This window comes from Mustela nigripes, chromosome 9 (genome assembly GCF_022355385.1).
Source record: "Mustela nigripes isolate SB6536 chromosome 9, MUSNIG.SB6536, whole genome shotgun sequence".
NCBI lineage: Eukaryota > Metazoa > Chordata > Mammalia > Carnivora > Mustelidae > Mustela > Mustela nigripes.
Window position 1 is genome coordinate 85,407,626 of NC_081565.1, and position 26,078 is coordinate 85,433,703.

General features: G+C 44.4%; 1 protein-coding gene across 4 annotated transcripts in view; it reads right to left on the bottom strand.

Moving 5' to 3' along the window:
* The window catches only part of GLIS3 (GLIS family zinc finger 3), a 438,277-nt gene that overhangs the window by 267,550 nt on the left and 144,649 nt on the right, over window positions 1–26,078 (bottom strand). For 3 of the 4 annotated variants that reach the window (XM_059411957.1, XM_059411960.1, XM_059411959.1), the window contains one exon: window positions 22,597–23,716. In XM_059411957.1, the coding sequence (XP_059267940.1) occupies window positions 22,597–23,716 (1,120 nt within the window). The remainder of the gene's footprint in view (window positions 1–22,596; window positions 23,717–26,078) is intronic. The other variant, XM_059411958.1, reaches the window with a different exon arrangement.

Genomic DNA, 26,078 nt, shown 5'->3' on the forward strand with positions numbered 1-26,078 from the left:
AAACCTTTAAAAAAAATAAAAAATAAAAAAAATAAAATCTTCAAAGGAAAAAAATGATAAAATAAGATCTTCAAAGAAAAGGGAAAAGAGGGAAGCAGGGAGGAGGGAAGGTGCGTGCGGAGGGGCAGGGAGGAAGCTCTCGCAGAGGAGAAAGGAACCGGTCCGCAGCGGCTGTGTTCTGTATGACCCCACCTCGACGGCCCTGTCCAAAAGGCAAAACTACCGAGACGAGAGCATGAGTACTTGCCAGCGGTTTGGAGGAGGGAGGCATGAAGGCGGCACAGGCTGCTTCGAGCAGGGAAACGACCTTGGATGACTATAGGGCGCCCTGTACGGTCGGAAACATGGCATTATACGTGTGTCCAAATCCACAGCGTGCCCAGCACCAGGAGGGGACGCTAATGCACACTACGAATTTAGGGGATTACGATGTGTCTGCGTAGGCTCACCTCTTCTCACAAACGCACTATGCCCGGTGCTGGGTGTTGATCGGGCGGCAGATTGTGTGTGTGGAGAGCTGCGGTCTTGTAAGAACTCTTTGTACTTTGCATTCCATTTTTCTGTGGACCTAAATTTGCTCTAAAGAAATAAAATCTGTTTTTTACAGTAATTATGAACTCGACAAAAAACAAAACTTGCTCAGACAAGGGCACTCCCAGTTCACTCTATAACTCAGCCAGGGTCACGTCCAGGTTTTGTGGGGCCTGAAGCTTACACAGTTGGGGTGGGAGGAAGGTGAGAAGGGGCTCTTAAGAAAAGAAAAACCCAAACCAGAAAAAAACCTGATTAAATGTCAGAGCAGTTCTAGCACTTTTGTAAAAAGTAAAAATAAATAAATGATCAAAATCACAGAGTCGGGTCTGTACTCCGTGGCTGCTGGCAGCAGGGACTAGTCCCTCCCCAGTGTAGGACTTAGCAGAGCCGCGATCGGCCCTCTCCACAAGGCCAGGGCTGCAGGGGGAGGCTGAGATGCAGTGATGACAAGGCAGGTTATAAACTGACCAAGGATCCAAGACAAAGGGTGGCGTCAGCTAGAAAGAAGTCACTCATCGCTCCATGGAGGGAGTTTTGTTTGCAGAAATCTTTCTTCCCAGAGGGACCCACGGGTCTGCAGAAGAGCTCATCTCCAATGTGCTGGGGCAGCAGCATCGCTGTTACAATTTCCTGCCATTGAGAGCCACTAGGGACCAGGGCTCCCCCTACTATAAATTAAGAGACAAAATGGGGGGAGCCTCGGTGGCTCAGTCAGTTAAGCGTCCAACTTTTGATCTCAGCTCAGGTCTTGGTCTCAGGGTCGTGAGCTCAAGCAGTGCAGGGCTTCCTACTGGGTGTCAAGCCTACTTAAAAACAGAGAGAAAGAGAGAAGGAAAAGAGTCTTCTCGGGTTAAGAGTGAAAAGGCATGAATGAGCCTCTGCTTGCATCAAGACTTCTAAAACCAACAGGACGTCAACCTTGTAAGAAGAATGGGCCTACATGAAATTCTGGGCTTTGGGGCTCAGCTGACAGGAGAAGTGTGGGCTCACATGAGGCTTCCGTTACTTGCTCTTGGAGGTCCCCTGGACGCCCTTCGGTGAGAAGGCAGGTAGGTGCAGGAAGGTGGCTTCTCCCAGGACCACCTCCACCTCCTTCTTCTTCTCATACTTACGATGGAAAACTTCAGAAATTAGTGCATAACCCAAAGCAAGATTAACGGACTCTACCAGCATCACACACTGAGCAAATATTTTTCCAGGATAAAATATTTTGGAAGAGAAACAACCACGGATGTGTGATATCCTGTTGTACCGTGTGAAGCATTTTGCTCAATTTTAATGATACTCTCTTCATTCTATCCTGACTGTGATCAACATGGATAGTTTATTGGGATCATGTCCTAAGAACCCAGTGGTGATGGATTTGCATCAGCCCCCGAAGTAGCAAGAAGGCCCATCACTCAGTTAAGGTGCAAGCGTGCGTGCGCGCATACACACACACACAAACACACACACACACAAATAAAATTCTGAAAAATTAAATTTCCGTATATTTGTGGGTCATTTCTGGGCTCTATTCTGTTCCACTGATCTACCTGGATGTTTGCTATATTATTCTTACAATTTCATGCATATAAGAAAAAGTTCGTAACTTTTCAAAACAGGGTCTCAGTATCACACTGAGAAGCGCACACATTCTACTACACAGCAGGGCACGGGATGATTAAAGAAGGAAGAGCCCGTGCGGTGGAGAGATATGAAAACAAAAACAAATTTTGGTCTCTCAGAATTTGATTTCTCCCTGAAGCTAAGGAAGCAGGATCCATTTTCAAGACTTTGTAACACTTTCTTACTTAAATGCTAATTCCTTCTTGCAATTTTGAGTAATGACTGCCTTTTAAAAAGCCTGCAGCCCCACACAGAGCCATGCCATTCACTGACCTTGGAATACTCCTAATGAGATGTCCCTCTGTGATGCAAGAATTACTAATGGGGGATGGGAATAATGAATGAGGGCGGCGGAAGATGAATGATATACCAGGGACACCGTTAACATTTTCCGTGAGCAAGATCGATATGCCGTGTAACAGAAACATAATAAATCGCTTCATCAACTAACCCTCACCCCTGAAGAAAGGAACTCATAGGTTTGGCAGCAGAAGCCAGTAAACAAATTACGCCGAGAGATTAATTGGATGTGAACTCAGGTCTCTGCAGCATTTCTCTCGTCCAACTGTATGTAGTAGAACTTTGCCTTAAAACTATCAGGATGGTTCTAGACTTCATCTAATTTCTAACCTCCTGAAATATTCTGTCCTATCCCTTGCTGCAACATCATACTTCTTCACCTTTTTACTTTTTCTTTATAGTAAGAGACAATGATAAGAGTCGAGACATAAAATTATAGGGATCTTAATTCAAGTACAGAGAGTGATTCAATTTCCCTTCGAAGCTTACTCACTCGTCTTTCCAAGTTCCTGCTCGCGGACTGCCGAGAGACGGGACACGACCGCGCGTGCTGAGCACAAAGCGAGGGATGTCTCTGTCCGGGGCAGAGTGTGATAATCCCCGAGCTCCCGTGAGATGGGCTCAGATACACAGTCCGGGTTGTCGGACCCCTGACGCATGACAGACCAGGATGTGTTCCCGGGAGACATCTGCTCTACCCTGCTCCGGCCCACAGGCTGAGAGAGAGCTGAGGCCAGACTGATGAACATTCCAGAAACCTTAGGAATGAGGACTGAACTCAGCACCTTCTCATCTAGGCTGTGATCTCAGGGTCTCTCTAGTATAAAACTGGACCAGTATAAACCCCTCCTTACTGGTCCATGGTCTTGCTCCCACCATGCTTCCTAAATCCATTCTCCACATAGCAAAAAAGTGAGCATTTAAAACACAGGTGTGGTCAGCTCCTTCTCCTCTTAACATAATCCCAAGGCTCCCTAGTGCTTTGAGATCAAGTGCAGAATCCTGCAGCAGGGCTCACTGTCCTCAGGATGCCAAGAAGGCAAAGCAGCAGCTGTAGCGCTGCTATCCCCTGCTGGAGGCAGGCACGGGGCAGTAGGGGTGGAGTTGGGGGGTGGTCTGTATTTGTTCCTCTGACTGCTGGAACAAGGTCCTACAAACTGTGTGGCTTAAAATGAAAGAAATTCAGTATCCTACAGTTCTGGAGGCTGAAAGTCTGAAATCAAGGTGTGGGCAGGCTGGGTTCCTTCCAGGACCTGCAAGAGGGGGTCAGTTTTGTGCTCTGTCTGGGCTCCTGGCGGTTCACTGGCACTCCACTCTCTGCCTCGGACTCCACACAGCCTTCTCCCTGACTCTTCACCTCTTCTTCTTCGTGCACGTCTGCCTTTGTGTCTAACTTTTCCCTTTTCATAAGGATCCCAGTCACACTGGGTTAGGGCCCACCCTGATGACCTCATTTTAACCGGATGACCTCTATCTAGGAAGACCCCATTTCCAAACGAGACGATGTTCTGAGCACTGGGGATGATGACAGAGGCCTATCGTTTTGGGGGGACACGATTCAAGCCGTAACAGAGCCCTACTCTGAGAGGAGGCCTGTCTTTCTGTGCCCCTTCCAGAACTAATTTCTATTGGTTTCTGTTTTGTAAGACACATAAGTTACCTATTCAGTATCATCAGAAATATGTGATTTTGTGTTTTAAAAAATGTTGTTTGCATTTCATCTCACCTCATCCCACAAAGAATTTAAATTGCTTCAAATGTGTTCACACCCACTAAGCCCTAATACCATTCTGGGTTAAAAATGGTAAGATTTACAGCATAATAGAAAGAAGACTCTGTTGTGTAATTGATTAACTTGGGCAATTCTCGCCTCTAATCGCTCTGAGCCTCAGTTTCCTAGCCTGTAAAGTAGAAACAACAGACCTGCCCATTCTGCCTCCCATACTGAATTTGGTAACACATACCCCAGAGGAATGTTTTAAAAGGTGTAAAATGGTATAGGAAGGGACAATTGTGGCATTCTTCCTCTCACTTGGCCATCCCTCTGTTATGCATTAGTAATAGACATCAGTACCCTTACAAGAGAAACCAGAGCAAGTGAGGTAGGGTAAGCGGATGCGGTAAGCCATTTCCCCCCATCTTAACAGGCCTCGCCCCCTGCCAGGACCGCCCTGCGAGACCACACATTCTCCCACTCACACATTTTTCCTCTTACCTGCATGATGGTCCTGCAATACTGATTATTCATGAAATGGGGACAAAAAGCTTCCAGAAAATGGGAGACTGTATCAGTATGTATATTTTAAAGGATGTCTACAATGAAATAGGATAAAAGGCACCTGACTAATTAGGAAAAACAAGTTTTTTTTTTAAAAGCTCACTTCCAATACCTCTTGATAATATGGACCAGAGATACGTAGTTCTGTATTAAGTGAAAACATGCTTTTTCCAGAATAATCAAATTCAAAAGATAAAATTAGATCATCTGAACTAAAAGAGGAAATGATCCTGTGTCTAATTAGCTGATTTTAACCAGAGGAATAAAATCAACGGTGTGTCTTTCTTCTAATTTGGCAGGATTCGCGTGGCCATTTTCACAAGCGGTTTTATGGTGCTCAAATGGTGTAATACTGTGTGTGTGTGTGGGGGGGGGGGGGTGATGCAAGACTCTGATTCCTGAAAAGCTCCCACTTCACTCACCTAGGGTATCACTGCACAGCTTTTGCTCACGCAAACAGAAACTACCCACTGGAGGGCATTCTCTATGGCTCATGTGCCTGCTGCCCTCCAGGGACCTCGAGCTGTACAAGACCCAGGGCAGGCAGAATGAATGGTGCCCCCAGACCTGTGCCATGTGGCAGCCCTATGAGACAGAACTAGGATTTGGGGCCCTGAGAAGTAGCAGAGTATGGGATGGAGCCGACGTAACTCACCGCAACATCGTGGAAGGCTGTGGCCGAATGGAAAAAAGCTCTGGCCTGGGGGCCAACAGACTTGGTTCCTCACCATCTAGTACTTACTGGCCGTGTAACCTTAGATAAAGTCAGATGAGTTGTTCCCTCATTTTTAAATGGAAATGGAAACCACAATCACCTTTTCTACCTCCAAGGATCACAATGAGAATCCAGTGAGATTATGCATGGGACAGGGCTAAGTCCCTGACTTAGCAAACAGAAGACACCATCTTCTGGGATAGAGTTCAGCTTCCCTACCGTCTGCCTCAAATAACAAAAACTCTTTCTCTTAGGGTCCAAAAGTAAAATATTCAAATACAGCTGTTCCTACTTAATTTTATTCTGTCATGAACATAGTGGGCTTTTTCTTATTCTGCACAAACCACATAAGGCTGCTTTCATTTGTCATCATCTTATTATCACTGCCACTAGTCCTTCTGCATAAAATGTCACCAAACCAAGTGTTGACTCGAAAATTGTCTCCTGAGTGGAACAAGTTGGGTTTAGCAACTGGTGTCTTGTGTTCATATTCTACAGGGTAATACTGGAACTACTGATAATTATACCTACTGTCTTCCTGATGAAGATCCAGAAAGCTGTTTGTTTTTAAACTGCTTCTAATTAGCTGATTTCAAAAAAAAGTTTAATCATATAAGCACTGTTGGCTTGACACAGATCTACAAATCCCAAACTTCTTTTGGCTTTTCTTATCAAAGCTCGGTGGTGATGGGAAGAGAACTCCCTTTCGTGTTGATGAGTCATCGTCGCTAGTGCCATCTTGGGTACCAAAGGTGCACCCATTCTATGATTTATCCTAAATAGAAGAGTGAAATGATTTTCCTTCCTAAAATCAAGAGGTAGAGCATCCAAGGGCAGACATAGTGACCTGCAAATGTGAACCTCTAAATTACCACGTATTTCAGCACAGTGTGGTTTCACTAGGAATACTGAAGTTGTTAAGAAGTTAAACATTGAAGGGATTATTTTCACCTAAGGCTTAGAAGATTTATGGCTTAGAAGATCACACTCTATCTACTTTAGATGCTTCCCTAGCAGCAGAGGATAAATTCTAGATATAACCATTCTTCTAGGACCAGAAACCAACCCTCCATTTATATCACAGTTTCTATAAGAAAAGGAAATCCCAGTATCAGCTGGGGACCTGGAGACATTTACAGCCCTTCCTACTATAATTGTGGACACATAAAGGATTGCTTCTTCTTCATCAACCAGTCCCCGGGAGTTGCCCAGGTCATGGCCAAAGTCCTTGATGAGGCCAGGGAAGAGGAAGAGGCTCGTACAAGCTCTCACTTGGCAATGCCAAGTGACATGCTTTTGTTTTTGTCTTGTCCTGTGTGTGTGTGTGTGTGTGTGTGTTTAAACCAACTAATTATGTTTCAGGCACTGGCTGTAATCTCAAAATAACTCTCCTGTCTCTGCACAGATAAGGCTGAGGAATCCAGTTTCCCCTAAACCCAGTGGTTCTCTTTGCCCTCCCAAGAGACACAGAGCAAATGCCTGGAGCCATTCTGTCCCCATTAGGAGTAGAGGGAGGATGCTACTGGAACCTGGTGGGTAGAGGCTCCAGAGAGCCCCTCAGCCCCAAAGAATCTCCACTCCCAAGTGTCCACAGTGCAAAGATGTGAGGCCCTGTGCTGACTAGCAGGACAGGACAGTTGGCTACAGTGCCTCTAGCAGACAGAAGCTCCATAAGGCACAGACTCCAATATTCAAGCACTGAACATGCTTTCTTCCACAGTCACTGGATGGAAATACACACACACACACACACACACACACACACACATAGAGCTTTCAAGCACGAGTTCCATTGCTCTTTGCAGTTACCCTCGACAGCTCTGCAAAGAAAGAAAAAACAAAAGAAATGAGTGTGTGCCAGAAAGATGGAGGGGAGATGGGAGGTAACAAGAGGCCAAATTAAATGTAAAGAGAGGGGAAAAGTCCCTATCCCTTCTCTGGATGTAGACGTGACCTAACAGTTCAGTAAAACAAAAGAGGCACCCCGCTGGAGCCAGTCAAGTTTTACTGCCATCAAGATGGACGTCATAAAATTTTCCAGAAGCTAAAGTATAAGGTTTTGTTCCCTAGCTATCACAATTCACAGTAAACAAGCCCAATACATGGTACACAAAAGGTTTCTCATGAAGCTGCTTCTGTAGTAAGAAGAAATGTAACTGTGTCATCTTAAAATGAAAATTATTTTCACTGGCTCACTGGGCTTCAGGGGCCAAGAGCAGAGTCCCTGAGCCTTTCACACAACTTACACATTTAGGATGTGAACTTGAGTCAAACCCCTGAGCCTCCAGCTGAGAGTGATTTCCTTCTCCCCCTCCTCACACTGACAGAGACATTCAAGGAGCAGGCTCCCGACGTGGAGGTCAGCCAAGCACCCGAGGAGATGTAACTAGGAGCACAAGATACCCTCAATTCACGGAGAAATTAATTGAGTAAAGGACAGAGCCTCAGCATCTCACTGTTGGAAAGGTAGAAAACACACCACCCATTGCTTCAGCGCACAGTGACCAAGAAGTCATCTGGGCTGTTCCCGGACTCCTGGTCACTGGTCACCTCAACGGCACCCCAGTGGCAGAACTGACTTAATACTATAACGCAGGGTGTCTCTGCTCCCAGGCTCTTATGTTCTATATGAACTAAAATACACATATCCCGTCACAAACGCCAATTCAAAAGCATAAAACCATGACGGCAGAAACCTGCTTACTGTCTTGAGACATAACCTCCAATTTTTCTGTCTGCCTTTCTTCTGGTCTGGAGACATAGACGCAGCTGTGCCAATGGCAGGCCCACTTGGAACAAACTCTTCAACGCTGTCTTTTTCAGCGGCTCCTTAAAATTCTTGTAGGTCCATGGGAGGTGGATAGGGCGACATAACCAAGGAGAGGAAAGGAGAGACAAGGTATTTGGTAGAGAAGAGTTCACCACTCTTTTTACCTACTCCTCATGGAACCCAGAAATGCAAACATCAATTTTTCTATGACTCTGCTTCTCATTTCACTTTAAATCTGGTCACCCCATCTCATAACCTTAAGTTCTATGAATACATAGGTGACCCCAAAGCTGTACCAGTCCAGACTTTTCTTATCTCCAGACTTGCCATTTGGGACTCATCACAGGCTCCTTAAAATGAACGACTTTCTGCTTCCTCCCCAAACCTCCCCAAATCACCTCAATCTCAGTTAAAGGCAATTCCCATCCTTGCAGACATGCAAGCCAAGCCCTGGAGTCACCACGACCCTCCTGTATCCCACGCTCCATTTCCAGCCTCTTGGGAAAGCTATCAGGTCCGGTTGTTGCCTGGTAGCCAGAATGCCGGCCCCCACCATTGGACACAAGCAGGGAGACCAGAGAGAGCGTGACTGCAGTGACCCTCCTCACACAAGTCTGGTCTACTTGCTTCTACTTCTTGTTCCACTTCATTATGCTCCCCACACAGCACCCAGTAACCATATTAAACATAAGTCAGGACACCTGTATGCTCAGTCAGCTAAGTGTCTGCCTTCAGCTCAAGTCATGGTCCCAGGATCCTGGGATCGAGTCCCACATCAAGCTCCCTGCTCACAAGGCCCTAAACAATTCAGTCTCCATTTTTTCCTCTCACCTTCTCTTCTACCTCCAAATTGTTTACTCCACTCCAGTCACCCTTGATTTCTTGATGTTTCTAGAATGTGTCAGGCTAACCCTCCTGCCTCAGGGCCTTTGCACTTGCTATTCTCTCTGCTTGAAATGTTCTTCTCCCAGATATCTGCATTACTTATTATCTCCCCCTCTAGAGCAGAAGCCTCAAGAGGACAGAGAGTCTGGGGTCTAATCTGTTCACTGCTATGTCCCCAGGGCCTAAAAGAGTAACTGGCATGAAATAGTTGCTCAGTAAGTAGTTGAATGAGGGAAAGAGAGAAAGTCATCAGCGATCTTTCTTTCTCTTTGAGACCTGAGGATCACTTTTAGAGACCATAGAGAACATGCACACCTGTAGGCAGAGGAACAACCCTGCATTAAAATGTAAATATAAACTAAACACTTAAATATCTAACAGATCTTTAAGTGAAACAATGATAAAAATAACATTATTTTTTCCATATGAACACAGTTTTCCTTTATCAAGCCAATGGCACAGAATCGAGATTCTGTGATAAATAATAACTCTCTGAATAAAAAATGAGGGACAGAACAAAAGTAAAGTGTCTTAGATATGGTCAGTATAAGGTTTTTAGAAATGCATGAATTCTGTATCTAAAGAATTTTTTACTGTCCCCTCATTGTAGACACCTTCAATTAAGCCTGTTCTAATCTTGGCTAAGTGAGAATCCAGCTTCAAAATTTCATTCCCAGGCACAGCTGTTTGACAGGTGCAGCAGGAGCCTGTCAAGACAATTGGCAGCATCATTCCTGCAGAACACAATGGGCTTTTTTTTTGCCTTTTTTTTTTTTTTTGTTTTTGGTCATCCCCTATTACTCGCTGATGGTAATTAGCAAGCCAATCTTTGAAGGAAAAGTGCAATCAGGCAACTAAAAATGCCTTTTATGAAACTCTTCCTTGGAAATAAATCACTGACACTGCACATGGTCAATATGGACTCTTAATTTTAAACTAAATGCCCATTGATTTACCAAGATCTATGTTCCTGACCCTGTGGTCTAGTGAAATTCATTTTTTTCCTGAAATTCTGAGTTCGGGGAAAGTGACAGTGACACAGCTGTTGATTTTGATTTACTACCTCAATGGAGTAGGCAATTAGAGTGATTTCTCCATGATTTGCTCAAATTATACAGCTCCCTCCCGGACCAATGCCATCAAAGGCGCCATGCCCCGGACCCAGCTTCACACCGGGGTGACCGCCGAGAGCGTGCCTTCTGGAAGCCCCTGGACGCAGGCTGACGCAGACAGCACGGGCGGCCTTGAGTCTTCACCAGCGGGGGCTGAATGTGCAGGGCTGGCAGACGGCTAGAGTCATGACAAAAACTCACTCCTTGCCCCAAGAACCTGACCACTCCTCACCTCCGTTCATGCTGTGGTTTGGAGTTTTCAGAGAAAAACAGCGTCCGTCTCCCTGTCACAGCTATGTAACAACTTGCATCCCGGTACACCTCCCACCAACACCTTCGACAAGTTTCGACAAGTGCAGCTGAATCACTTGAGATGGGCCAAAAGGTCAGGGCCCTGAAACGTTGCCAGCCTGATTATCTAAAGCCACTGGAAAGCACTCCATGTGTTTCAGAGAACAGGTAGGCTTTCCACCACACAAAAGCAGCTTTGTTTCTGTATAGGTGACACCTCCTAATTAGAATCAATGATTTTTTTTTATGGTCGCTCCCGATAAGCTTGTTTACCTAGCTTCATTTTCCTAAGACACTTTAAACGTTTCTAGGACGGGTGAACGTCGGCAGAACACTGAGACAGGCCTTGAACCTGGGCTGTGGTATTGCATGATGTTTACAATTTGTCATCCTTGGGGGTAGTTCTGCAAGCTTAAACACACTAAAGGACATGTTATAAAGAGCCAGGCAATTTCATTTTGCTTGAATATCTTTATGGAAATGGACCAAAGGCGTCCACAGAGGCACACTGTCATTTTTTCCTTGACTGCGGGCCAGTTCATGACCAAAAGCAAGCATTCAGAGAAGAGAAGAGCATTTATGACCACACTGTGTGTACCAAATAAGCTACTTTATGAACAGATGGGGAATATTGTGTTTCAGGGTCTTAGTAAAATAGCCCTTCACATCAAATTTCTGTTCACAATGGTGGATCTCTTGGTGATTCATTTATGACCTTGCCCTTGATAATGGGCAGATCTCCCTCAAGGGTGAGTGCCTGTGGGACATGGAGACATCACATCCTCATGACTTAGAAAGATGATGAGAAGTGGGGAATTATGCACCAAGAACATGTAATTTGGACAAGGTGGGAAAAACTGAGTAATTCACTCGAGATAACAAGAGTTTTCCCAGCAGTGGTGACTGTATGGCGATGGAATCCTTGGAGAGTAAATAAAAAAATGGTTGGGCTGAGAAAGACTTACTGAGCTGAAAAGCAAGTTACAGGAGCCAGCGCTGATAAGAAAAAAGAAATGGTCTTTAAGAAAACCACTTTGATGACACAGGATCGCCCCTCACGGAAAGCTCAAAGATCAAAACTGAAATGTGCCTTCTTTTCAAGGGGACATAGAGAACCAGAATAAGTCAGCAGTGAGCAGGAGGGGCACTTCTGGTCCCCCCCTAGTAGGTACATAATCTGTGTCTAACTTCCTCCTACACCACATAGAAAGACCACAATTCCCAGGCTCCCTTGCACTTAGCTGTTGTCATGTGACTGCGTGCTGGCCAACATGACGCAGGCAAGAGTAAAATGTGTCACTTTCAGACCCGGCTCCTAAAACTTTCTGCACAATCTTCAACATCCTATCTTTCACCCTGGACTCCAACGGCAGAGCCATTATTAGGTTGACAGATCCCGAGTCACTGTGTATGATCACAAGCTGTATTAGAACATGAGTAAGAAAGAAACTTTTATCGTACCAACATACTGAGATTTGAGACTGTCTGTTACAGAAGTTAGGTCATCTTCACATATTATAATCACGCTTCCTTGTTAGCCTTTTTTGAGACTGACACGCTGCCTTTTTATGAGACTGACGAGCTGCCTACTGCGCTAAGGAGGCAGGTAGCATTTGCCTTTTTAAATATCATGTTATTGCCTCGGAGTTCTCTCTCCATCTTATTTGCAAGCAGACTGATTTCAGAGCCCTCAAGAGCAATGAAAAAAAAAAAAAGAAAAGAATTTGTTTTTAGGTCAGTGGAACATGGGTTACCCATAGGGCAAAAAATGGTTGGCACCATTCCCTGAGGTGTTAGAGGGGGGAAAACCCACCCTTCTCTGTTTCTTATAATTCAAAAAGTAGTTTATTTATTTTTAGCTTTTTATTTTGAGGAATTTCAAATCATCACATAAGCAGTAACAACAGAATAATAAATCTCCATGTATTCATCACCTAACTTCAAGTAGGCAGATATACAGATATCTATCTATACACCCACATATACATATCTACACACACACATAGAGATAATAGACAAGTATGTATGCATACACATTTGAGGTCTACTATCTGTTCATCTAATCACTGAGCCGGGTACTGCGGGCAAGACTCAAAGGGGAATAATGCCCTTTGAGTATGTAGTAGAAAGAACAGAATATAAACCTCAAACTCCATAAATTACATTGCTCTCAGGGCTACAATGTGGATCAAAGTAATCCAGTAGCTCTTAGTTGGTAACATACTTATTTTCTTGCCCCTCCCATTTCCCTGAAGGAGTTTTCCTTTAAGAGAGAGGTTTACTGCTTCCTTCCCAGGAAAAATGTAGCTACCCCTGGGAGGGCCAGCGCACTGAGGCTTTTCTCAACCATTCGCCATTTCCATGTATGAATTCTATCTTTTGTGAAGTTCTTTCCCCAAAGCAAGACTTGAAAAGATGGAGAGAAGCATAAGGAGCAAAGCAAGGGGCCTTGAGGCAACATGGAAATTATGACGGAAGAAGAGAAAACAGTAGAGTCTTGAGATGCAAGACAAGTTTCCATGTTTGCTTAAGGTGAGGATCCCTGTTTTTCCTTCACTGAAACTCATCCCCCACTCCCAAGTCTATTCTCTTGGCTAAAAACAAAGTGCCATTTGATCTTTTCATTCTAGAAGCTGTGACTGGGCAGGGGAGAAAGGAATAGTAGAAGACAAAGAGTTCAGAAGGAGCCACATTTCTCATTAAAGGGCAGAGATTGCCAGGCCCAATAGCCACACCCCAACTTAAACATTAAAGTGCTTTCAAGTAACACAGAAAAGAAATTATTCTGGACAGAGACTCCTGAGACCCTGCCTGGTAAGTTTTGAGAGCAAGAGCAATCAGATGCCCCATCGGGAACCCTCCAGACACCTTATTCTGCTAGTGGTTGGCTCTAGGTTGTGCTCTCTGGTCACACAAGCAAATGCCCAACCTTGGAAGGTCCAATCCCCAAAGTAGGTGAGTGCTGCTAGAGCAGGACGCTCAAGTAAACAAAAGATAAGTCTCTCCTTGCACTGTCTTCCCTGTAGAGGCTCTTGGCTCCACAGCGTTCCAGCTACCACCTCTGGGAATGGACGCCATTTTGGTGACAACTGATTTAATTTGTACTCCTCTAACCATCCCAAACATTTAGCTCTGCTCTGCATTAATTCAGTCTGAACAGAAAACAATTCCAAAGTAAATCTTAGCATGGGGACAACGTCTTGAAAGGGCTGACAGACTCAGCATAATGAACACCCATCCAGAGTTCTGTTTAACAGTACTCCACTCTCTTTACAGATTATAAAAAGGAAATATTTAACTAATGGAAGGCTACTCATACACAGGATAATGTATGCGGCCTCTGTCCACATCTTAATCATTCGACACAACTGATCCAATAGCTTTGGTCTAGATGCAGGCTCTCCCAGAATTAGAAATTTTTTTCCTTTCAAGTTCTCCCCAGAAAATGCTTTCATGCTTGTCTTCACTTATGTGTTTCCCTGGCTGATCACCTGGCCTCAGAAGACTCTGTGTTTCATGTGGTAGAGGCCGAGAGATACAGGCTAACAAGGTACTAAACTCTCAACCTGAAGAGACAGTGAGGTGGTTCGGGGGAAGGCACCGTTTCATTTCCCAAGCACGAAAGCACAGCGCTTGCTACCTCAGTGATGTTGCCTCCTGAGATTCTGTCTTTGTATTAATTTGATTTGCCTTGGAATTAGCTAAGTTTGGGGTTCTAATTTTCAGAACACTAGCCTTATTGGATAGTAAAGGGCCTTTGCTGTTGGTCCAAGGCGGGTTGCCAGCCTCCCTTCTCTCTTCTGCCTAGAGTTGGACCATGTACCTACTTGAGAACTCTTTCTGCCCCCCACGCCCGCTCTTCTCCTGCCACTGTGTCAGCCCATACTGTGGTCCTCCCCTTGAACGGTCTCCTTCCCCTTCTCTGTGAGAACTGCTGTCTTCTTTCAAGACACAGTCACCTCTCCAAGAAGCCTGCCTAGACTCAACACAGTTGGAAGCTTCTTTCCCTGTTTCCACATAAAACAATTTGCACAGACCTCTTACAAAGCCCTTGTTTCGCTCTTGTGTACATTAACTATTTACACATCAACTCCAGAAGATTGTAAGCTCCTCAAGGAAATGTCTCATTTATTTCTGTAACCCCCAGCTCCCAGGACAGGGCACTGCACATGGCTAATACTAAGGGACCAAAAGAATGAATGAACATGCGTTGACCGGATGGACACATCAGTGCGTACACTCTTTGCGAAGGACAAGCTATACCCCTTGGCCTTCCCAGGACCAGCTTGGTAAACACGGAGAGCCGGGTCACACAGAACCCCTTTCAAAAGTCTCAAAAGTGTCCCTACTTAAATAATAAATTAATGATACCATCACCCCAAGTTTGGAGGATGCTGTAATGACTCATACCCACTGCCCCTGTCTGCCCACAGCCAGTCATCTTATTTTCTGATTTTTCAACAATGTAGCAAATTAACTTTTTTTTAATTTTATTTTTTAAAGATTTTATTTGAGAAAGAGGAAGAGAGCATGGTGGGGGCGGTGGAGAGAAGCAGATGCCCCACTGAGCAGGGAGCCGATGCGGGGCTCGATCCCAGGACCCCAGGATCATGACCTGAACCGAAGGCAGTGGCTTAACCGACTGATCCGCCCAGGCTTCCCTTAACTGTTTGTTTGTTTTTTAATTTTTTTCTTTAAAATTATCCCTCAAAAGGATTAGTCATTCTCCCTACTCAAGTCCAGTATCTGTGGCCCAAGAAAACAAAAGGAGATACTGTAAAGTAAGAACACGCAGGGTCTCATTCGCTTTCTCACCAAATTCCTACGCACACCAATGTCCCGGATGAGTGATGACACCTATTCACCCAGCCCAGCTCTCCTCTGGGTCAGGCTGCCCGCAGGCCGAGCAGATGGGAAGCCCGGCCTCCCCACCAGGCCCTGAGCTCGCCAGCCACACGTCCGCTGCCTGGGGTGGGAACGTTCATTGTCTTATTGATAGTCTAGAAGCCCCAACTCCGTAATTAGAGTAAAAACTAATAAATCTGCATGGAAAGAAAAATAAACATCTCTTTTCCACATCATTCTCCCCAGAGCTTGAAGAAAACACTTCTGAAAGATCAAAGAGAATCGGACTACCTCTTTTTTGGAAAAATAAATGTGTTTGCTCTTTCACTTCACACACTCAGATTCTGTCTGGACTCAAAGATGTCAACACAACCAAAGGTAATCAAGAAATATTCCAAAGGTCACAAAAGACGTTTCTAATAAATTGCCAAAGTAATTTTATACTGATGCGATCTGAATAAACGAAGAAAAACACACTTTAAAATCTATATGTGTGCAAATCTCAAAAGGTTGGAAACACATTCCCTTAATCAGCTCGTTCATGCAAAGATTTACATGACTCTTTCTAATTTTAAAAACATTATTTCAGGGTATGGAATTAGAGTAAAACCACAAAACAAATATGAACTAAAAGGAACATTAACCGTCATGTAGTTAATGATTTTGCTGAATGAGGATAAAGCCTCCAAATGCTTAACCTCTTAGGATTCCTCTCATTATCTATTGTTTTTCATTAATCCTGGAATCGCAGGGCAAAGAAATAGAAACCACAATTTGCTTTGAAACGTCTGCCCAAATCTGCTACAAATTTATTTTCAGGACAAAGTTCGTGAAAGGCCAGCTCTCCAGGTAAAATGGATTAAATGCCTTCTAAAGGGAAATAAAATTAAACCACTACCAAATGGAAGGCTTCTAACCTGTGTTTTGGGATGTGAAATTCGATTTGACAGACGCCTTACAGACTGCGGTCAGTGCCCCATCTGATGAGAATTTCTGTAGCTTGCATTTACCTGTACTAAAGGCTTTGTAATTTATGGTGACATATATACGTCTACAGTATGTTGAACGTGTATATACACAGATAAATATGCCAGTATCTCTTCCTTGTGTAAAATCATTGGGGGGGAAAAAAAAACCTTGCAATTTAGTTGTATTTTTATTTTTAAATTATTGAGCTTGCATTAACTATTTGACAGAATGATGCCTCATGGGATCGGACTTGGAAGCTACACTCTCTCTGATCTTTACCAGATGTTTCGCTGGTGGTGTTTCAGCCTCAAGAGACAAAGAGGATATTAATGTTAATTTTATTTATTTAATCACATCAGGCAGATTTGATAAAAGGGAAAATTCAATATTTTGGTAATTTACCAACTCTTCAGAAATGTCCCTGGTAGCAAAGATGTTTTGAAGATCATTTTATATTAAAAGCAGAAAGGCTGCATTGTATTTGGAAGACAGAACACTCTACGTTACCTTGAAAAATGGGAACAACGTGACAGATTTGTCAGTTCCACTTTTAACTCCGGGTGGTGAGGAGGTGGCGACGACATACGTGGTTCAGCACAGCCCCATCCCAACCTTTGACTATTGACTGTAGAGAAAGAGGACCCTTGGTTGAAAGCCTTCTGCCACCACCAGAGTTGCTCAATTATCTTCTTTCTTGTCTTTGAATTTTATTCCAAGGGAACACGAAATTACCCTAATCATTGTCAGGACACTGGAGATAATGAACACGTACTCACTACAAAACACTGACGCCCCACACCTTACCTAAAAGGACAGAGGAGACTTTCACTTACTTAGGGTTCAAGGTCAGCACGCAGAAGCTTTTAAAGTGCCAGTTCTAACCCTTGGCTTCGCATTAAAATCACCCAGGAAGCTGCACCCCAGACCTATTACATCACAGACTCGGGCTGAGATGCAGGTATGGGTCCTTTATAGAGCTTTTCAGGCAATTCCAATGTCAGCCAAGGTTGAGAAGCACTGCCTTGCACGTGCTTAGTAGGCAACAGCCCAACAATTTACTAGTTTAAGAAAAATTACTTAATTTCTCCAGGCTTTGTTCTCTCAAAAAAAAAAAAAAAAAAGTTATGTATAAGAGGGAAGTGTTATACTCATTGATTTTCTTTTATCTTTAGGTAAAAATCTATACTTACAGTTATAAAATATTTCAAACCAGCAGCACCACACAGAAAATATTTTAAGATTCCTATGACTCCTCTATTACCACCATCAAGCTAAAAAGAAATTAATTATTTTGCCATATTTGTTTCAGTTTTCTCACTCTTGGAAAAAAGATTAGGCAAAATAACCCTCCCATTTCTTCTTACTTCTGTCCTTTCTAATAAGTATCTACTCTTCAAAGGTTACTGATTATTCTGTCCACAGTTTACTGTTTAACCAAGTCATTATGTATCTGTAACAACTATATAATATTGCTTAGTGTGTGTGTGTATGAATATATATAAATTGTATTATACTGTATATATCCTTTTTGAATTTAATTTGTTCATTCGTTTTTTCAGTTGTTTCCTGAGTTGTAGCCATGTTGATATTTATCTATCCATCTGTCCGTCTATAGAGATAGAGATTTTTAGTTCATTAATTTTAATCTCCTTCATAATATTTCATTATGGATATACCATGGTTTATCAATTTACCTCATCTATGGGCAGTTATTTACCCTTGTTTTTTTTTTTTTTTTAGAAACAGAGGTACAATAAGTATCTTTTTACATGTGGCCCCACTACTATATACAAGAATTTCCCTAGTGTAGACACATAGACAGGGTTTTGTTAGATACGCTCACTTTCATCTTTACTAGATGTTCCCAAATTGTTTTCCAAAGTGGTTACACCAATTTACTCTCACCAGCAATGTTAAACCGTTCCTCACTCTCTATATCCTCACCAATACTTGACATTATGAGAATTTATTAATTGTTGCCAATCTGAAGGTTGTGAAGTGGCAACTAATAGTTATACTTAGATAATATTTTCCTAAGGTCTCTTCTGGTCATATAATTGTGGTCACCACATCAAGGCCAAGTCTTATCAAAATAACAAAATGAAGGATGTGATTTTAAAAACTTCTTCCACAGTTTACAATGAATTTACTTTTCCTTAAGAAATGTCTTACATGGTTAAGGCTGGCCCATGAACCCATAAATCAGGCCATAAAAGAGGAATGGGACATGGCCCCAGCTCTGTATTTATTTTCTTGTATTCCATAATCCAATGTTACTTAAAAAGCAAACTGCCCGATCTTCTAGCCAAAGCAAATACTCTAGATTTTGCCAGGCAAAATGCCTGTGGAGAAATGAGTCAATTCATACAAAATTCAAAGCTGTCTTTGGTCAGTGACATTTTCGTGAAAATCTGTGGGTGGGTAAAAGTCTTGCAAAATTCCTTTTTGCTATTGGATAAAATTCATCCAGGAAAAATAAGCAAAATTTAAGTGGTGACCTGCATTCCCCCTAATTCCCTTATTAACACTCCCTAAACTCCCAACACAACTGCTTTCTATTGTGCGCGAAGGCAAGCCATCCGTGTTTCTGATGCTGGCAACGGAACCCTGTCCCTCTGCTCACTCTGCTCCCATCAGATAGGCTCTCTCAGGAGAAGTACTGGCAGACACAGTGGGCCTGATCTCATGCAGAACACACCTTCTGGGAATGCTACCCAGGCGTCACACACTCTTCAACTTGATGGCTAAAGAGACCTACGGTAAAAACATTCTCCGTGTGCGCTCTACTGGGACCATTACTACGGATACTGCTCGGGATGGTTAGTATGTAGCAATAATTTGGGGTTATACTTTACGCTACCCTTTTAGGACCATGAAACCAGAGTTTGAGAATCAAAATCTGAGGTTCCACGACTTGTTCTGACTTGAGTATTTGAACCCTTATCATCTCAGTAAAACGTAATAGAATTTAGCATAGCTGTACTCAAAAGTTTTGGTTCATTCTGAGACTCATCAGTGTTGGGGTTGGTCTAAGCTCAGGAAGGACTAAACAGAATGATTCGGCAGCTCGAAATTGCTTTAGTTCGTAGGCGGCCGTGAGTGCACACAGGTATTCTGAACAGAATACTGCCGTGTCCCAGTTTCTGATTTAACTGAGGTCTGTCTGTCTGCCTGCCGAGGCCTTTACTTCTCCAGGCCCTTGCCACTGGCCGGGAATAGCTCTGTCCTCAGGGCCAGGCCTGGAACGAGAGCAGCTGGCTTGGCTCTCTGCAGAAGAGTGAGAATGGGATGTACAGAAGGGCGGGGCTGTTTGGGGGGGAAAGAGAAAAGAAACCATTCTCTTCTTCCAGTAAGTGAACCAAATAATACATTAGCAATCCTCCCGCAGTTCTGACACCCGGAATCCTGAGCGATCCGAATCCCAGCGTCCTGGGTGAGGCCGAAGCGTCAGCGGCACAGATGATGAGAAGGCGCTCTCCGTGCATGAGACGGAACAGCGCAGCGAGGGAGCCGACGCTGGCCTGAGACGGAGCAGCGCTAGTCTTGTGCCGTCAGCAGGCTGTCGCTGAGCGACCCTCTCACACAGCCTTCTTCCACCAGGACTTCCAGAAGCACATTGTGCTGCCTGTAGTCATGGTCACCAAACACAACTGGGTCATCACATCTTTCTTGGGCCAATAAACTAAGTGAGTGAAAATGGAGGCTAACTCTAACGACGGCTCCCAGAAGATGAAGAGCAGTGAAACACATGTGAAACAAAAGTGTACGGGCTCTTATAATCTGAATGCCCCGAGCCTCTGCTGCATGTGACACAGCCACAGAAACCAGAAACCAAAGATCACTTCGTGTCTCCAAGAGATGAATGTGGTCATTTCACTCGGCAGTGATCCTGAGCTTTGCATCAACTACCACCAGATTTCAAAGCAGCAGGAGATGACATATTTCCATTTTAACAATGCTTTGTGTCTGGATTCTGAGAGTGTAAAGATCGGTTTTACAAAAGGCAGAAAGTGTGTCTTTTCAGATAGGCATCTACGTGAAGTACAGTGTCTTCTTTCCCGGGACTACAACGTGGGGGCTGCTAACCCCTCACAGCACAATCGCGCGACGCCTCTTAGCTCTAACCCTACAAACCAAGCAGACACCGTGTGGCAATGCAGCAGTTTTAGAAGACATAATGCTCCCACTATGTAGGCTTTTTATGAAAATGGGTGTCTTCCTGCGAAAAACATACAGTCCCAAGACTAGAACTGCAGCATTAGTCAGCTCCTAAGAAATCCTGTTTTATATAAATACATTTGCACTATAACATGTATCACTTAACACCTTGCAGGTCTAGATTTGATGTGCTGTTATATCCAGCAATCTGAGTTTTACAGATTCCATCCAGAAGTGGGAAGGAGGCAGACTAGGAAAGAAAGAAATCACCTCCCATACCCATCCTGGATAATGCAATGCAAAGCCAAGCAGAGCCCTGCAACTAATCACCTCTCGGCTTATTCTTTCACTGAAATATTTCTATTTTTAATAGTCCTCCTGCACTTTAGCAAAAGTCAACTTTATAAAGTTATATGCCATTGCAAAGTCTGGGAACAGTGGGAAAATGGGGAAATCCTATTGCACAAAAATCAATTTTGCAACGCAAAAAATATGTTTTGGATAATTCAGGCCTTTATGTTTATTTCAGTAAAGCCAAATCCAGCAAACTATTTTCAGCCAGGATTAGTCAGAACTAAAAGGTTGGACTGTTTTCCCTCAGAGACTGAACGTCTTTCCTCCCGGCAACGGACCCGTGTGTTCCAAAGTGCAATTGCCTTCTATTGGTTGTCTCTTCCTGGCGTTCTGAATGCAGAGCCTTACTGACAGAGGAAGGTTTTGCCGTCTGAAATGTAATTATTCCCTTCAGTCATATAACCTGGCATCCTCACAATGTACCAGCTTCTGCTTTTGCTTAAGAAAAATCACAACATGGGGCACAAGGTAACGGCAAGAAATGCAACTTCATTCCACCAGAAATTCTGGGGAGTCTTTCAGAAATACCTACTGGATAGTGAGAAAGTGCTTCCAATACCCACATTATAGCTATCAACCTATTTGTTCTGCTTTCACATAAATCAGACAACTTGGCCGATGTACAGTCAAATATAAACATGGCCCAGCTTCTTTGTCAAGACATACTAGAGTAAGAAGGGACTCTGGCTGGGGGACCACCACCTGACTAAGTCCTTTTGCAAAATGATTGATATGTTTCACACATTCAGTGATCTGTAGCATATGCAATATCCAGGGAGTACCTATAATTCTCAGATTTGAACTCTGAAAGCAAAGTTCCTGTCCATCTAAAGTAATAGAAAACACATGCTCGTCTTCTTCCCAGAGCTAAGCGGGCTGTCAGAGATTGTGCAAAGCTGCCCTGTGATCCCAAGGGTGATGTCCTGCTTGTAAACCCTGAGGGTTTCTGTTAGGTGTGAAATGATTGCAAAATCGTTTAGCAGCCCTATTATTCAGAAATAGCAATTTTTGCCAAGAAACAGAGGCAAGTTCCAGGATCGATGTGGAAAGGGGAGGCAGGGGAGAAACGGACCCCTTGCCCAGTTCCTTCAACACCCAAGGCACAGTCCCCTCTCGGTTCATTCTCCTTACACTTTCCCACCAAATTTGCTCTCCTTAAAATTTGGTGAGATCCTGTGAGATCCTGCCCCTGTGGGATCCCCTGGGTGTTTTTATGCTGCCTATAAATCATTAACTAGTCTTAAAACCCCAGAGTGTGCGGTGTACAAGCGTGTGGGTGTACGTAGCAACATTTTTATCAGCCAAGTTGCTAAGTGTGAGTTCCTTTCCAAATATCAGAACTACCCCTCCTCCAAACCCAATCCTAGCCCAGTTATTGGAGGGAAGGAAAAATCCCTGAATATTTGCTTTGGAAAAAAGCTCACGCTTGCTGCGAGTGCAGTGTGTCCCTCGGCCCTGCGCCTTTCAGCAACTTCAAGTTGGCGCCTGGCACCCGTGGATTTTCCAAGATTCTGGACAGGGTGGCAGATCAGCCTCCCCTGACGGTATGGATCATGTACATTTGCAGAAGGGAATCTAGAAGTGGAGCGGGGCCCTGCTGCCAAAGATTAAAGAAATCTCTCCTATCCTGGGGCTAAAAAGAAGCTAAATTTCAGGGATACCTAGAACCCCTAGTATCCAAATCCCATCAAAGAAGAAAATGTCCCCTGACTCGTGGCCAAGTCTGGAAGATGCCACGCACCTCGCCGAAGCCTGTGAACGTTAGCGGGAGACTCACCGTGCACTTGTTGGGCTTCTCCCCGGAGTGGACTCGCATGTGGATGAGCAGTTTATACCGGGCGTTGAATGGCTTGTACCTTCGAGGACAGCCGGCCCAGAAGCAAGTGAAGTCTTCACCTTTGCGCTGGTCTATGTGAACCTTCTCGATGTGCCTCACCAGTTCCTCCTGCTGGTCGTACAAGGCGCTGCAATCGATCCAGCGACAGCAGTGTTTGCCCCCAATGTCCTCCATCTCCCCGTCTTCCTCCAAGGCAGCCTGGGGAAGGGCCAGCGGCTGGGCACGGGCTACCAGCTCCTGGTGGTGCAGATGGGGGTGAGAGTGGTAGGGGGGCGGCGGGCCCTGGGGAGGCGGGGGCAGGGGAGGCAGAGCAGGTTCATGGGGCAGATCCAGGGCGCCACCCGGGAAATCATCCAGGCGCTCCGTCTTCAGCAGGCCCCCTGGCTGGCTGTCGGGGTTGGGCAGGCCGTGCTGCACCACCATGTTGTTGACCAGCCCCGGCTGGAGGCCTCCGTGCTCCAGCTGCTGCATGCGCTCGTACTCCAGCACGCTGTCCTCGTTGTAGGCCGGGAGAGCCAGGCCACCGCTGGCCACCCGCACGCCCTTCTGGCTGCTTGGCACCGAGCACGGCTGGGGGATGCAGCTGCCACGCACCCCCAGGAAGTGCCCATAGACCTCGGGCTGGGGGGACATGTTGGCCGGGGAGGCCCTCGACCCGTTGATGTAGGCGACCAATGACGTGGGCGACGTGCGGATGATGGTATTAAAGTCTATCCCGATGCCATCGGACAGTGGGGACAAAGACAGCGCTCTCTTCTTGGAGCGGGCTGAGTGGGACCTGGCCGATGAGTGCCGGGGACTAGGGTAAGGAGAATGGCTGGTTTCCATGCTGAAAAGGTAGGACGGCAATGAGTTAGAGACGCTATTGCTGGACATGGCTGTCCCAGGAGGAAGGCTAATGAGGTCCCCTAGATCAATGCCGTTCTGGGAGCTGTGGCTGGAGGACAGCGACGGGAGAGCCCTGTAGCCATGAGACCACTCTTGCTTCACACTCAAGGCTGACTGACTTTCGGTCAGACTCAAAGTCGTGGATGCTAAAGACTCACGAGAAATAAGGGACCTGGAACAGCAGCCGGGTGGGGGGGGTGGGGAGAAAGAAAAAAAAGACAAACATTTTAGCAGGATATGGATTGCTTAAGAGCTAAAAGAACACTGCATTGACAATCCCTTAAGTATTTCCCCTAATTACATTCTCGGCTAAACACACATTCTTTGGCTAAGATAAAACCCAAGGCTTTTAGTTCCAGGTAAATAACATTTTACCAAGAGGGACAATAGGGCTAATGCTCACTGGAATAATAAAACAAAAGATCTATTGTTATAAATAATCTTAATACTTTAATGATAATAAATAGTCCTTGCTTTATTTTTAAATATCTTTTTTTAATGTTGTGGGGGAAGAATTAGAGACCAGGGAGTCTCTAATTGCCCATCATGGCAAAGTGAATAAGCAAGTATTTAGTAAGTGCTTATGGTATACAGTGTATTACAAATAGGCATTGCAGGGACTATAAGTCTAAACAGAGCCTCAGCCTTTGAGCAAAATCTATTCAGTTAAGTAAAACCTAAACCAATGCTTAATTTGAAAAAAAGTATATCCTCCAAGTCAAAGGGTCATCTAGGGGATCCAATAATAAATTCACAACTTCATTTCACTCATGATAAGGAATTCTAAAGATTTCTTTAAAAGATAGTAACTCAGTCAGCACTCAGTCATAGCATCAAATCACACCAGGAAATGAAAAAATACATACAAAATAGAGCTGTGATACAGAAGAGAATGACAGCCTGAGATCAAGGCGTATGGGGTATAATACGTTTGGGCCTTGCAGGGTTTAATTACACTTGCTAGTCTGGGGTTTTCCTCGTGTTCTTGCACTGAATCAGAGCAGCTCTGGACTAAGAAGAGATCTTTCCCTTTTAGGAGTTCACTTTTGCAGTGATTCGGCTCCTGTTCTCCATACCCTGTACAAAGCATGTGCCACATTTACCTGAATACCCAAGATTTACCTGCACATCAAAATGGCCTGTGATGATGTAGTCTGAACACTTTAAAACTCACCTTGCTTTACTATGACATCATTGCCTTAAAAATCACTGAAAGGAAAAGCTACATCCCTTGGATGTCAATCTGTCACAAAGAGGCTAGCTATCATTAAGCTCCATTTCCCAACTCAGACATGGTGCGGATCAGAAAAACCCAGTTTACGCATATGTGCCTGCACTGGCTTTCTACAGAGATCTTTTTTTCCAACCAAAAAATAAATTAATTAATTAACCAAAACAAAATATTAAACAGAATGTCTATCTTCCCAGGAATGAACTCATTCACTCCCTCCAGCTGTTATTCAGAAACCTGTTGCAAGGGAGCGGAGGGCAAAGAGAATTTTTCTTGTCCCATCAGTTCCTCTTACTCCCTCTCACAAAATGGAAGCCGGGAACACTGTTTCCTGCAAGCACCAGGTTTCAGAAAACACCCCAACTCTCAAATGCACAGTATAAGGGGATAGATAACACTGTTACCAATGTGATGTTTCCACCGAGTGAAGTAATGTTTACCAATGACAAACACAGCAAGAATTTACATCCAGTTGCCCTTGACACAGATTTGTCACCATCCCCATTCTTATATTAGGGCTGAGGTCGTGTTGCAAGCCCCAAAGTGGTTTCTGAACCATCTGTTTTTTAATTCCCTGTGGATACTTCCAATTATTTTCCCGGCACACCCACAGCAGGCAGCCATCCCTGCAGAGCTCAGCTGAAGGCTCCTGGTGATTGGATGTCAAGGGCCTTTTGGTCCCTTCCCCAGGGGGATTTAGGAATTGCTTTATGACCAAGCCAAATCAGTAGTCGTGTCATATATGAGGCAAAGACAACTGACTTTGCTCTACACCCTGAGGTTGAGAAGGTTTATAGAACATTCCCAAACGGTATATTTGCCCGGCCACTGTCATACTGGAGCATTTCAGATTTTTGAGCGGTGAATTTCAGGCAGAAAGTATTCTACCCGCCTGCATATACTCTGCATGTAAAATTATATTATCTAGTTTGAGGGCAGCCTACAGTGCAACATGTTCATCTGTTCTATTGCTGAGAGATATTTCTTATTTTTCCCCAATTACATCTAAGTATGGCTTGATTTAAATCTGATCATAACCCCACACTGCCACGTCCCCGTAACTCCTCAGACATCTGTCTTCTAAGACAGTTACCATATACTTTCAGAAAGCAAAGCCTATCTTCTCTTCATGACAGCAATAATATGAAGAGAGAACTCTCAAACATCTAACACGACCATAACTTCCAACAAATGGCCTTTGCCCAGCCGCGATCGCCCTCGTGTGCTACGACCCACAACTTTCCATCTTTCGAAGTTCTAATCACTGAAACCTCCCCCACATACACCAGGCCTCAGAAGCGTC